Below are 14705 nucleotides of genomic sequence, written 5' to 3' on the forward strand. Positions count from 1 at the left end.
TCTTAAACCCAATTATCATTTTGAGGTCTATGAAATACAATTACTTCATTTTTTCCCACCTACCTGAGTAACGTACTGAGCTGGAAGCACTGCATAACCCACATTCCCTGTTCCTGGAGCTGGTGCCAGGACAGTACCTGGTGGCAGGTTAGTGAGGTTGGGCTGGATCTGTGGCAGTGGGGTGGCAGGCATGATAAGCCGTTGCTGTGGTTGGCTAGTAGTTACTATTTGTGAAGTTGGATTGATGGGTTTGGGGACAACCTAAAAAAAAGACATTTTGTAATCAGTTTATCACAAATTTTATCACAAAAATAAATTTTCAGCTTCGCAATTCAGTATCTTATACTTAAATCTCAACTTTGAATTTAAAAAATAAATTATCATTTGAGAGAAACCAAGATAAGAAGTGATAACTTACTTGTTTGACAGCCTGAGCTTGGACAAATGGAACTGACATCCGCACTGGGGTTGTATTAACAACCACTGGCTTTGCTTTTTAAAAGAAGAAGGAAAATATGAATAATTTATTTACAGAAAACGACACTCAAAACTCTTGAGAATACTTTGCACTCCCCCAAGTTATTTTTCAAGTCATGAAAAATTCCACTTGCTTCCTATTTTGAGCAATCTTTAATCAGGATAGTTACCTTTCAAATTGCTTACCCCATCTACCTGAGAATTTTTATTAAAAGTGACTATAGGCTATCCACCTATTTGTAGACATTATACTAAAAATATTTCAATCTGTATTCAGAAGACTTAAACATTCAGTATTAAATCCAGTCAAATGAAATGTTTCATAAGTAAAAGAATCACCATTGATGAGCTTGGGTAACGACACTGTTCTATTCTCCTATTTCTAATTGCTGTGTTTCTATTCAAACCAGAGAAAATATCATTCTGGTAGAATTCAATATTTACAGAATAGATACAAAAGGCAGCATGGCATAATGTTAAAAATGTGGGTTCTAAAGTCATAAGAACCAGGGGATTCAAATCCCTGTTCTGCTACTTTCGTGACTTTAATTCTCTTTGCCTGTTCCTTAACTGAAATATGGGAGTATCTACCTTCAACAGTAAAGGACGAACTGTATCAATTCATGAAAATTGATTAAAATAGTGCCTAACAAATAATAAGTATTCAATAAATGTTGTCATAGTTATTACTATAACCATTATTACCATATAAATGGCATCATGGCCAGTATTCCAGGGAAACTAAAGTATTAGACACCTGCACTCAAGGACTTCACATTCTAGTAAAATAGATCAGGTAAATACTCAAATAAAATAAATACTATTAAAGAATATGATAAACTTTTGTGGAATTTCATAGAAGAGAAAATACACATCTTACTGACAGAGAATGGGAATATGGCAAGCAAGAATACACAGAGCTATGAGATTGGCACTGATCAATGGGCAGGTGGCAGAAAGAGCACACAGGTATTCCATGCAGGCTCAAGAAGGAATAGTAGAGCTTTGGTCCTGGGAAGCTGCAAAGCATACTGACAACATGTTGGCAAACAGACCAGTTTGTCTAGACTCTAGGGTTAAAGTAAACAAACACATACAAAAAGGGAGACATCGAGGACCTTAAATGTTAAGGTAGAGATCTGTATTTTTAATTCAGTAGGCAATGAGAAGTTTCTGGACATTCTGAAGTACAGAAAAATTATTCACAAAAAGAAACTGTATATGACAGCAAGAGTGTAAAACATAATCAAGTTGTAATAAACAAGACCAGGCAGAAGAGTGTAAAAATAGAGGGTCTGGGGTGACAGCCCTGGGAAGAAAAGGGAAAAATAGTTTTAAGGGACCTGGTGGAAGTGAAAGAAACATGACTAACCAACCACCGCGTTGTAGGAATTGAAGGTAGAGTGAAAGAAAAAGTAAGTTATGGCAGAGTTTTTAAAAAAAAAAAAAAAAACAGGAAAATGATGGCTATTTAAAACTGAAAACTTGAGGATGAGCTGATTTGAAGAAAGCAAAACCGGACATGGAGAAATAATGTGATGACATTCAGGAGAAAGATTGGCAGGAGATCAAAAAGGTTAGTCCAGGACCAAAAGAATTTTTAAAACTGCCAATTGCCATTTTAACAGTCTGAAAGAGGGATTTAAGAAGATAGAAAGGACACTTATTTGGGTTTAATATATGTTAAAGTAAGGCCTGGAGTCTGGACTGAGAAAAGTTGGAATAATGGGATCTAGACTGCTCTGAACAATAACTAAAAAATTCTATCCAAAGATTTCTTTGGATATAGAGACTATAATGATAGTAAGAGGTTTTCATACTTTTGAAGGAGACTGGAAGGCTAAAGACAAATCAAGAGAGTCCTGGAAGAGAACTTTAAAGACATCTGATCTAAGAGAGCAGGCTGTTGCAGCAAGGTGACAAACTAGGGAGGAGATGCAGGAAGAGTGGGAGATCTCCAGGTCTGATTAGCAGGATGGTTGTATAACTTTGAATACACTAAAAACCAGCATTGTATGCTTTAAAAGAGTGAATTTTATGGTGTCGATGAAAACTGCATCTCAATAAAGTTGTTATACAAAGGGTGTATGACTATGAAATAAAGGAACAGTGACATCTGATATCTAATTTAAAGATGTTTCTGTTCTGGTTTGATTCTCCTTAGGTTATTGAAGTGTTAGTAAAGTTATAATAACCACTATAGATTGTTCTCGGCAATACTAAAATGCGTGCGTGGGACACAGGAGAATAGAGGCCTTCCACTACTTGATACTTGAAGATGACGGTTACTGTTCTGTGCAGACACAGATAACAACAACTGGAAGAATGTGGGAACTTCCTGGTGGTCGAGAGAAATAATGCAGACCGACCTGTCATATCAAATAGGGGACTGTCCCTGCCTCCTCCTCATATACATTCATGAACGTACATATACACACGAGCAGGCACACACACCCCTAGAAAACTTAAGTACTTGAGATAATATAGGTCGGTATCTGCACACTGAGTTTTAACAGAAACCTGAGGAATAAGGACTATTATATAACTAAAGTGGTCAGAAAACAGAAACACTATAAAACAGCTAGGGAAAGGGATATTATATAATTAAGTCAATAGTTCATGTTTCTCCTCCTCCTCCTCACCTTGGTGTACATTACTAATTACTACTGTACATTTCATAAAAGCTGACATAATCTGTTTTGTTTTTTTGTTTGTTTGTTCTTTAACAGGAACTCTAAACAATCCTTGAGAATAGCTTCCTTCCAAACTTCAGACACCATACCAGCAAGTGTTAGAGGTTTTTTTAAATTTCTTAAGTTGATTTCCTCCTTTGCCAAGATGGTAGATTTCATTTTGAAGAGGTTAACTAAGTACTCTCCTGGTCCTTTTATGCTGCCTGCCAGCAAGTCAGTAATTAACACACAGAGCCTTTGAACATTGTTTTTTTTTTTTTTTTTTTTTTTTTAATTTTTTTTTAGATGTTGATGGGCATTTATTTTGTTTATTTATTTATATGTAGTGCTGAGAATTGAACACAGTGCCTCACACATGCTAGGCAAGCACTCCACCACTAAGCCACAACCCCAACTCCTGAACATTGGTTTTTATAAAGCTCTGGAGGGCAGGGGAGTATACAAGGTGAACTTAATTCCTTTCTGCATTTAAGTAAATCCTTTATAGGAAATTATATCCTTAGAAAGATACAATATATCTGAGGAACTACAGCAACTATTTAGTGTATCTCTATAGTCATCATTTCTGTAAAATAACATATTTTATACAGCCAAATCTTTTATGGGACAGGAGAGAAAGACAAAAAGAGAAAAATAAGGTGGAAATTAGGGAAACTGAATGGATGGTTGTGTATGTGAGTGGGTTAGAAGGAGTATAAAGAAAGGAAGGGGAAAGAGGCAGAGGGAGAGAGGGGATAACAAAGAAGCAACACTAAAGGTGGAGTGCAAAAAAGGAAGAAGCCAGGAAGCAGAGGGTAGGATAGGGATTGCCAGAAGGACAAGAGAAAAAAAGCAGAGAGGGGCAGAAAGATGGACATAAAGTTGAAAAAAAAAAAAAGGTACCAGTAAATACATCAGACTTATGAAATACAGCCCAACCCATTTCTCCACTTTCCTGGATCACTTATACCAAAGCCTTATTCTTATGAGTTAATTAAGGTTAGCACCGCAGGGAAATGGGCTCTCAGTAAACTATACGAATATAAAAACACACACACATTATATATAACCAATAGAATCTAATGACTTCTTTATATCAGCATGATATCTAAGTAGATGGGTTTGTAGCATTTCTCTTGGTCCTTGCTAAGTTTAAAGTATTGAGAGAATATAAAACTTGACTCCCTTAGCCAATAATATGCAAGTTTCATTTTTCCTCTCATTAAGAATGCTACAATAAATATTTTCTTTCAATGTCAACTTAAAAAAGGGATTAGAAAGTATAATTTGGTATGTCTAATTTGGTAGAACACATACTAAAATACTGTCTATTCCATTTTTCTCCCTTCAATGATTTGAAAAAGAAAGTTTCTTTTCTTGTACAGTTTCCTATAGTTGAACTAGCTATCAGCAGTAGGTAGCTCCAAATTTCTGATCACTTAATAAATGAAAAGATGAACCAACTAATCTTTAATTCTTCTACTGACTTCTTTGTTTTGTGGTGTGAGAACCCAGGACCCAGGACCTACTGCATGTTAGGCAAGTGCTCTACCACTGAGCTAACATCCCCAGCCTATTTACTTCTAATAAACAGTAAGTCATCCATTAGCCATCCGTTGCATTTTTACATTGCTGGAATAAAAAGCAGCCTTCCAAAGAAAAACTTAGATCTTCAACTATTAACTATTCTGGTCCTTTCATAACAATCTTTTTTACAATATTTTTTAGTTGTCAACAGACCTTTATTTTTATTTACTTATTTATATGTGGTGCTGAGAATCGAACCCAGTGACTCAAACATGCCAGGCAAGCACTCTACCATTGAGCTACAACCCCAGCCCTCTTTCATACCAATTTTTTTTAAAGTAGACAGACATGAGAAAGGTTACACATGTGTCTGTGTATGTGTATCAGGTGTAGGAGGGTTAAACACAAACACAGAAAACAGAAGGAAAACAAAGAAATATCTTCTAGAAAAAAATACAACTAGACAAACTAATGGAACATTTTAGAACTTTTTATTAACTAGATTCAAAATAAGTATCACTCAAAATAAAATTAAATACAGTATTAAGTTCTTATTTATACCCTTGCCTATTTCAACACTATCAAGGGGCTTCATAGCTCAGAAACTGAAATAAATAATTTGGTTCCATCTAAATCTATTCCAATGGCATCAATAGTAGGTTTTTAGACCAGTATCAAAATAGACAATCACAAATAAATAATTATGATTATCTGGTATTATAGCACACCTCCAGCTACCAACTTCTAGTATAATGCAATACCACAGTTGTATACAACTATGATTTTATTTCACTGCTGATTCAAACTATCAGCTGAAATGCCACAATCAAATCAGAATTTCAGCAAGAAAAGGACCAATGTTTTTAATAATGTTAAAAGCATCCATTACTATTAGGAAAAAAAAAAAAAATGGTTACTAACCTTGCTGAAGAGGCTGAGTGTTTGTACTGGGATTCTGACTAACTGGTTGGGTTGAGCTACTGGCTGTTGTGGCAGTAACAAGTCGGACATAATGAAACTTGCTTCCAGGCACTTGAATCTGCTGGACATTGGGAGCAGTTGCCAGAGGAATAATTGTCTTAAACTGTGATGTGCTCACTCCTCCAACAGTGATGGTCTGCACAGCTGATTTCACTGCCTAGTAAACAATACAACACAACATGGCTATCATTAATCTGGGATTTAACTTTCCTATTCTTTTAACTTATGATGATTGCTCAAGTAATAAAGAATGCTCCTGTATTTCATCAAAAGCTGTTGAAAAGAACAACCTGTTCAAAGAGAAATGAAAAAGAATAGTAATGAATACAGGAGTGAAAACAAAATTAATGAGTTCTACCCTCCATTTCTAGTAGTCAACTTCCTCAGTACTCCAGGTCAGAAAATTTGCTATAAAGAAAATATTACTTAATTTGCAAAAACTTACACAGTCTTGTTACTATCAGGTAAAATTCACAAGGAGTATTTTTAAAACTCCCAGAATTAAGCACTATATTCAATAGAGAGAAAAACAGATATAGGTATTACCACCAAATTAACCATAATAAATTTTATGTTCTAAAGGAAAAAGAAAAGTCCATCTATACCCTTATTAAAGTCTAGTCAATTCTGAGAGGCTTATAATACCCACTCCCCATGTACCACAATACCCACTAGCAAGATGCCAAATTCAGCCCAAAATTACCCCATTTTGTTTGTTTGTACAAACAAAATGATATATTGTTTTTTGTTTGTACAGAGAAACTAACCAATTTTAGATAAATCAGATCTCAGTCAATACATTATTTTAATATTAATCCTTTCCTTCAGTCAGACAAAAACTGATGAGACATCTGCAAAAGCTTAAAAAAAAAAAAAAGCTGAGTTAACTAGACTTCTGAGATGTCCCTAATTTATGTTATGACTAATATATAACACACAGGCATCCAAAGCAAAGAACTGTTGTATGGTATTGTTTTATAAAGGTTTATGTCCCCCACCTTTTCTACATAAAGCCCTCATGCTAAAAGACAATTGAAATATAATGAAGGAAGTCTATATTCGCCATGAAGATAACTATTTATGAAAGAAGAATTCTGAAATTGTTGAACATTTTCATAAAAGCCCAGGTAAAAACAAAAAAGAGAATGTCATTTAGTATGAAAACTCTGCAGTCAAAGGAGATTACTTTTGCAAAAAATAATTCACATGTTGTCATTAGGCAGAGGCCCTAAAAAGCAGATTTAAAATAAAAAGATAACCATACTTACAATATCAGGCAAATATGTCCAATAGGCAAATATGTACAGTAGTCAATAGTGCAAGATACAATCCTTGCCATATATACACACACACAAACCCACACACAAATATGTACATATGTGTGCATATACTTATATATTTTGGCTATTTGGTACGCATTGGGGGAAGTACTAAAAATTCTACATACATTAACTGGTTTTAAATCTAGCAACTACATTGAAAGGTAAGTGTAGCACAACACAAGTACAGGGACTGGTTTATTTTAGCTGGCACATTATCTTCTTTTTGGGGGGCGGGGTGGGGTGGGTACCAGGAATTGAACTCCGGGGCACTCGACCATTGAGCCACATCCCCAGCTCTATTTTGAATTTTATTTAGAGACAAGGTCTCTAGGTGCTTAGAGCCTTGCTTTTGCTGAAGCTGGCTTTGAACTCACAATCCTCCTGCCTCGGCCTCCAGAGTCCCTGGGATTATGGACATGAGCCACCACACCTAGACACATTATCTTTTTTTTAAATAAATTTTACTGTGTATATTTAAGATATACAGCATAAGGTTATGTATACAGACAGTAAAATGGTTACTATGGTGGGACAATTAATATATTCATCATTTCACATGAATGCCCACTTTTTGTTGGGGTAAAAACAACTAAAATCTTAATTTAACAAGAATCCCAAATACAGTATAAAACCTATAGTCTTTATTCTATTAGGTTCCCACACTTTGTTCATCCTACATATTTGCTACACTGTATCATCTGATCTACATTTCCCTATTTCCTCTGCTATGGCTGCCAGTGGCAAACACTGTTTTATTCTCTATCTGTATATTTGATTTTTCTTAGATTCTATAAAGTGAGATCATGCAATACTTCTCTATGTCTGACTTATTTCACTTGGCTTAATGTCCTCCAGTTTCATCCATGTTGTGGTAAATGGCAAGATTTTTCTTTTTTAAGGTTAAATACTATTCCAGTGTATGAGTGAAAGTGTCAGTTTCTTTATCCATTCATCCATTGTGGACAGTTAGAACTGTAATATATATATATAGGCTACTGTGAATGCTGCAATGAACACAAGTTGGTGATTTCATTTCCTTTGGTCATATGCCCAGAAGAGGGATTGCTGGGACATATGGTTGTTGTGGCCCCACTCCCTCATTCCCATCCCCAGCCTTGAGGTGGAGTCTTGCTGTTTTCCCAGGCTGATCTCAAACTCCTGGACTCAAGTGTTTCTCCCATCTCAGCTTCCCAAGTAGCTGAATTTCTGGTATGCAATAACCCAAACAGCTTGTTTTAAAAATTTCTTTAGAAACTTTCATATGGTTTTCCAAAATGGCTGCATCAATTTGCATTCCAATGACCAGTGTGTAAAGATTCCCTTCTCTCATCACCATATTTATCTTTTGACTTTTTGTTCACAGCCATTCTAAAGGGCATGAGATGGCATCTCACAGTGATTTTGATTTACATTTCCCTAACAATTAATGATGCTGATTACCTTTTATAAGTCTGCTTTTTTTGTTGTTATTTGGTACTAGGGATTACCCAAAGGTGCTGTATCACTAAGTTGCATCTCCAGTCCTTTTCAATTTTTAAATTTTGATACAGGGTCTTGTCAAATTGCTGAGGGACTCACTAAGTTGCTGGCTGTCCTAGTGATTCTCCTGCCTCAGCCTCCTGAATACCTGAAATTATAGGTGTTTGCCACCATATCTGGCTGTTGATCATTTTTATATCTTCTTTGGAGAAAAGTCTAGTCAGACCCTTTTCCATTTTGATAATTGAGTTATTTATTTTTCTATTATTGAATTATATGAGGTCTTTATATATTTTAGATATTAACCTCTTATCAGATATATGATTTATAAACATTTCTTCCCAATCTGTAGGCTGTTAATTCATTTGTTGTCTTCTTTGTTACTAAGATTTTTAGGTTGATGGATTCCCATTTATTATTTATTTTATTGTAGCATGATTTTTTTTGGTACAATATCCCCCTGCCAAAAACAAATCATTGTCAAGGCCAATATCCAGGAGCTTTTTCCCTAGGTTCTCTTATAGGAGTTTCATAGTTTCAGCTCTTACATCTAGGTCTTTAATCCATCTTGAGTTGATTTTTGTACATTGTATAAGGATCCAATTTCATTTTTTTGTATGTGAAAATCTAGTTTTCCCAGCATTGTTTACTAAAGACTGTTTGCTTCCCATTGTCCTCTTGTCAAAAATTAGTTGAATATACATTTGTATTTATTTCTGGACTTTCCATTCTGTTCCCCTGGTCTATGTGTCTGCTTTCATGCCAATACCATACTGATTTATTATTATAGCTTTACAATATAATTTAAAATCAGGAAGTGTGATGCCTCTGATTTCTCTTTCTCAGAATTGTTTTGGCTTTGGGATCTTCATGATTCCTTATGAACCTCAGGATTTTTTTAGAATTGTTTTTCATTCTATGAAGAATGCCATTGGGATGTTGAAGGGGTTGAACTGAATCTGTAGATTGCTCTGGGTAATATGGACATTTGAACAATACTAATTCTTCCGATTTATGAGCATGAGATATTGTTCCATTTATTTGTGTCTTTTTCAATTTCTTTTATCAATGTTCTTTTTTCTCTCTTTATATTCAATTTTTAATGTATCCTAAACATGAAGTCATAACTGCAAGCTGTACATAACTGGTTTTCTTTAAGAAAAAAATCAGAACTGAATATATTTTTAATATTATGTAAGTCTTTACATTTAGTATAGTTAAATATTTGGATTTAAATCAATCAGTATACTATCTTCCATTTGAACTACCTCTTCTGTTCCTTTTTCTCTCCTTTCTTGCATTCTTTTGGACTAAATATTTTATTGGGGTTAGGGGTATAAATTTCCCACCATAAAGAAAGTAAAAAAGAAAAAGTTATTATTTCATTTCCCCCATATTAGCTTGTTACTTATATATTACATTACTTTTCTTTAAATGGTTATGCTAGATATTATAATATAAAATGTAGGAATATAAGTTAGTACTTCACATACTACTGAATAAAATAAACAGAGAACACTTTATCCATTTACTTTTTGCTCCAACTTTGTGCTACTATTAAATATTTTAATTTTACATAATTTAAACTTTACGAGCTATTCATTTAGGGGCTGAGATTGTGGTTCAGTGGTAGAGCACTTGCCTCAAACGTGTAAAGCACTGAATTTGATCCTTAGCATCACATAAAAAAATAAATAAATAAAATAAAGTTATTTTGTCCATCTAAAACTAAAAATATTTTTTTAAAAAAAGATATTCATTTAGTTACTTCTATAAACTTACCCTTATTGCTGCATGCTTGGGATCATTTTCCTACTGCTTTAATAATTCACTACGGGATTTCCTTAAGTGTGGGTCTACTGATGAGAAAGTTTCAAAATATCTAACGCTTTCTTGATCTGGATCTGATCTGTTGATAAACTCATCTACTGAGTTCTTATATCAGTTTGGAGTTTAAAATATTCATCCGATTCCTTTTCATAGTTTCTACTTGACTGCTGAAATTGTTCATCTTGCTAAATAAATTTTTTAATACATCAATCTTAGTTATTTAAGTCTGAGTCTAATAATTCCTTTACCAGTATATCTTGGATTTGAATAATTTGGTCTAGTGTCCTGTATGACTGAAGACTGTTTACTGTTAAAAAAAATTAAGGAGATAATTTCAGGCTCTGAATTATGCTATATGCTTCAAGAGAGAATTCACTTTGGCTTTAGGAATGTAGTTCAGAGTTAAGGGCATATTTTCCCAAGCCAATCACAAATTGAGGCCATCTCAAGTTGACTTCAATCCTTGTGAAACCTTGTTTGTATCTAGCCCTCTTTTCCTTCATATAACACTAGAAAACTTTGTATGTTTGTGAGGGTTCCTTCTCCTTGTTGGAGCCTAAATCCAAGATTTTGTCCACATGACCTGTAAGACAGACAGATCTGCTCAGCTCCTCAATCTTTCCATGACCACTTTCTGCTCACCTTTTCAATCTATCAGCCACAACTTACAACTCAGCCAATGTCCTAGGGGGCCAATTCTCACTGAACATAAGTAACCTCTTTAGGTTCCCCTTAATTCAAGATGGTGGCCTCTGAAATCCTGGCTCCCTTGGTATGTCTCCAATGCCTTCAAAGAGATTATTAAAACATATTTAGGGTCTGGGGTTGTAACTCATTGGTAGAGTGCTTGCCTAGCATGTGTGAGGCACTGGGTTCAATCCTTAGCACCATGTAAAAATAAATCATATATATAAATATATATATTAAAAAAACAAATTTAATTCTGCTTTTTAGTTATTCTTGGTGAGAATGTTGGTCTGCAACATGCTGATTCTGCAGCCAAAACAGAACATTCAGACTTTTGAGGTTTTAATCTAGTTTCCACAAGTTGTGGAAATGACTCTGGTTAAGTAATTAAACTACAGAAAATGTCAAAATGGTACTTTTCTGGGAGAATAAAAAGAGTTAAATAGCATCCAATCACTGACAATTCTGTTAAGAATGAAAGACAAACACCTGCCATTAAGAAACACAGAAGTATTTTTTAATTAATATACTAAACATTATTAATTAATACACTAAATATTATAATAATTACAGACTCACAAGAAGTTACTACACTAACCCCTATAACCTCTCCCTAGCTTCTTCCAAAAGACTAACATTTTACTAACTATTGAATATTATCAAAACCAGAAAACTGATGTTTGATAAAACATCACTGACTAAATTATAGAACAGACTATATTCAGATTTTATCAGTCTTTATATGTGTTTTTTAAAATTTATATGGGTAATTTTGTCATTTGTATATTCATGTAATCAATACCACTATCAGAACACAAAATTCCTTATCACCAAAGAATCTCCCTTGCACTACTCTTTATAAACATATTTATATGTTTATAAAGAGTAGTGCATTACCCCTTTGGCAACCACCAAATAAGGCAAATACTTTAATATCTAAAGTACTAAGTAACATAAAATTAATGCTTAAAACTAGTAAAGGAAGCATTAAAATGATGCTTCATTGCTTGAGAGAACTGTCACAGGTCTTCCTCTTCCTTTAATTACAGTGGCATGAAAATTCCATATGAATGCTTCTCTGAACATATTCCACTTCATGTACATTCTATTTCCCAAGAGACATCTTTTTTTTTTTTTTTTTTTTTTTTGGTGTCACTAAGGATTGAATATAGGGCCTCACACATACTAGAAAAGAACTCTAACCCTGAAATATAACCCCAGTACCCCAGCCCCCACACACACACTTTTAAAATTTTTTTTGAGACAGGGTCTTGCTTAGTTGCCTGGGCTGGCCCTGAATTTGTGATCCTCCTGCCTCAGCCTCCCAAAGAGCTGAGATTATAGGACTGTGCAACCATGGCAGGTCTGAACTACATCTTCAACAGCTAGGTTAAAAACTGTCCCAATTTAGAATGACAGTAGAGAGGGTAGAGAGAGAAGAGGGGAGGGGAGGGGAGGGGGGATAGTAGAGGATAGGAAAGGCAGCAGAATACAACAGACACTAGTATGGCAACATGTAAATCAATGGATGTGTAACTGATATGATTCTGCAATCTGTATACGGGGTAAAAATGGGAGTTCATAACCCACTTGAATCAAAGTGTGAAATATGATATATCAAGAACTATGTAATGTTTTGAACAACCAACAATAAAAAATTTAAAAAAACAAAACAAAAGAAAAACTGTCCCAATTTAAATTCAAAATAACTGTGTTAAATATGTATTAGTGGTTGGCCTCAAAGCTAAGCTATTTGGAAAGCTAAAGCAGGAGGATTGAAAGTTCAAGGTCAGCCCAGGCAACTTAGAGACCTATCACAAAACAAAAACAAAAAGGGCTGGGGATGTCAATCAGTGGTAAATCAACCCTGGGTTCAATCACCAGTACCAAAAGTGGGGTGGGGATGTAGCTAATTGATGGATGGGATCCCCAGAACCCTCTTCCAATTACCCCCCATCACAATTGAGAATTAAACCCAGGGAGTTTACCACTGAGCTACAACCAAATCTTTTTATTTTTTTTTTTATTTTTAGATAGGGTCTCACTAAGTTGCTTAGTGCCTCACTAAGTTGCTGAAGCTGTACTTGGACTTGCCAATCTCAGCCTCCAGAGTGTACAGGAATATACCACTGTGCCCAGTGAAAGATTGTTTAATATACATTATTTCTTAAGCTATCTATTTAGAGATATAATAACTTAAGATTTCTTTGATCATTATTTTCTAATTGGCAAATGCCCCAAATCCTTAATTACAGATATACCTAAAATAAAAAGAGAAATAAAACATTCTTCTTTTACTTTAAAAATTACCAGATTTTTCAATTGGTAAGTTTAGGAATATAGATACAAATAAGGCTCAATCATTATCAAAATGCACTGCATTTGTAAGGACACATATCTATCTATATGCTTCATAAAATCTGTGACTGTTTATAGAGTTTATCACCATGACTATGTTTACATAAACTGTAAGTTTATTTATAAATTTATTTAAACATTAAATAAACCTGCCGGGCATGGTGATGTACACCAGTAACCCCAGCTACTAAAGAGATTAAGGCAGAAGGATCACAAGTCCAAAGCTAGCCTTAGCAACTTATCGAGACCCTTATCTGAAAAAATGAAAAGGAATGGGGGCGGTGTAGCTTAGTGGTAGAGCGCACCTGGATTCTATCACCAGTAGTGCATTAAAAAATAAATAATATGGGTTAGGGTTGTGGCTCAGTAGTAAAGTACTTGCCTAGCATGTGTGAAGCCCTGGGTTCGATCCTCAGCACCACATAAAAATAAATAAAATAATGATACTGTGTCCATCTACAACTAAAAAAATAAAAAATTAAAAAAATAAATAAACCTATGAAGATGCAAATGTGCAACCTTCAAAATGTCTTCAAGCTAAAAAAGAAACAACTGAGAAAGTTTGAAGAAAAGATAAACAGATAAACATTATATGTATTACATTAGTAATGACAGAATCAAACCTTGAGACGGCCATTAGTACTTTCGACACTGACTTATTGACAGATAAAATAGGTATAACCCATTTATTTGCCATCTTTTCATGGCTATTAACCCAACTTATCTTTTATTCATAATTATGGACTATAGTGACAAGGATGAATAATCTATTTGTGTATTTGTGTGTGTGGCTATGCTGGGGATCAAACCCAGTTTAAAAAAAAAAAAAAAAGAGGGGGATACATGAACTGAATGTATAAGTTAAATCTACCTATTTCCTAAAAGAAAACAAAAGGCAAAAGTTTCATAACACTGGCTCAGAATGATTTCTTGGATACCATACCAAAGGTGCAGAAAATAAAAGAAAAAATAGACAAGTTGAACATGAAGTTTTAAATTTTGTGCATTAACGATGCTATACTTTTCCACCTAAAACTAAAAAAAAAGAAAGAAAGAAAAACAATTGAGGGAAGACTAGCAGAGCAGAAGAGGAGAAACAGGGGTAGGAAGGATAGGAGAGAAAGAGGAAGCACTGGATATTGAAATGGAACAAATTATATTCCATGCATACATGATTATGTCAAAATGAATTCCACTAATGCTTTCATAAAAACATTTTTAAATAATTTAAAAATTAGAGCACCATAATGTTTGTTTATTATAACTGCTATTTTACTAAATGACAATGTTAATTCTTTTTAAATTTAGAGTAATAGGTTTTCTAGGAAAATAAATATACAGTAAACTAATAAAACTGCCTCTAGAAAATAAA

At 34.3% G+C, this 14705-nt stretch overlaps 1 protein-coding gene across 6 annotated transcripts in view; it reads right to left on the reverse strand.

Moving 5' to 3' along the window:
- The window catches only part of Lin54 (lin-54 DREAM MuvB core complex component), a 77788-nt gene that overhangs the window by 14538 nt on the left and 48545 nt on the right, over positions 1-14705 (reverse strand). For all 6 annotated transcript variants that reach the window (XM_027939861.2, XM_071614387.1, XM_071614386.1 and 3 more), the window contains exons 5-7: positions 5598-5814; positions 419-492; positions 64-261 (exon numbers count right to left, since the gene is read on the reverse strand). In XM_027939861.2, coding sequence (XP_027795662.1) covers positions 64-261; positions 419-492; positions 5598-5814 — 489 coding nt within the window. The remainder of the gene's footprint in view (positions 1-63; positions 262-418; positions 493-5597; positions 5815-14705) is intronic.

Source organism: Marmota flaviventris, chromosome 7 (genome assembly GCF_047511675.1).
Source record: "Marmota flaviventris isolate mMarFla1 chromosome 7, mMarFla1.hap1, whole genome shotgun sequence".
In the NCBI taxonomy this organism is placed as follows: Eukaryota; Metazoa; Chordata; class Mammalia; order Rodentia; family Sciuridae; genus Marmota; species Marmota flaviventris.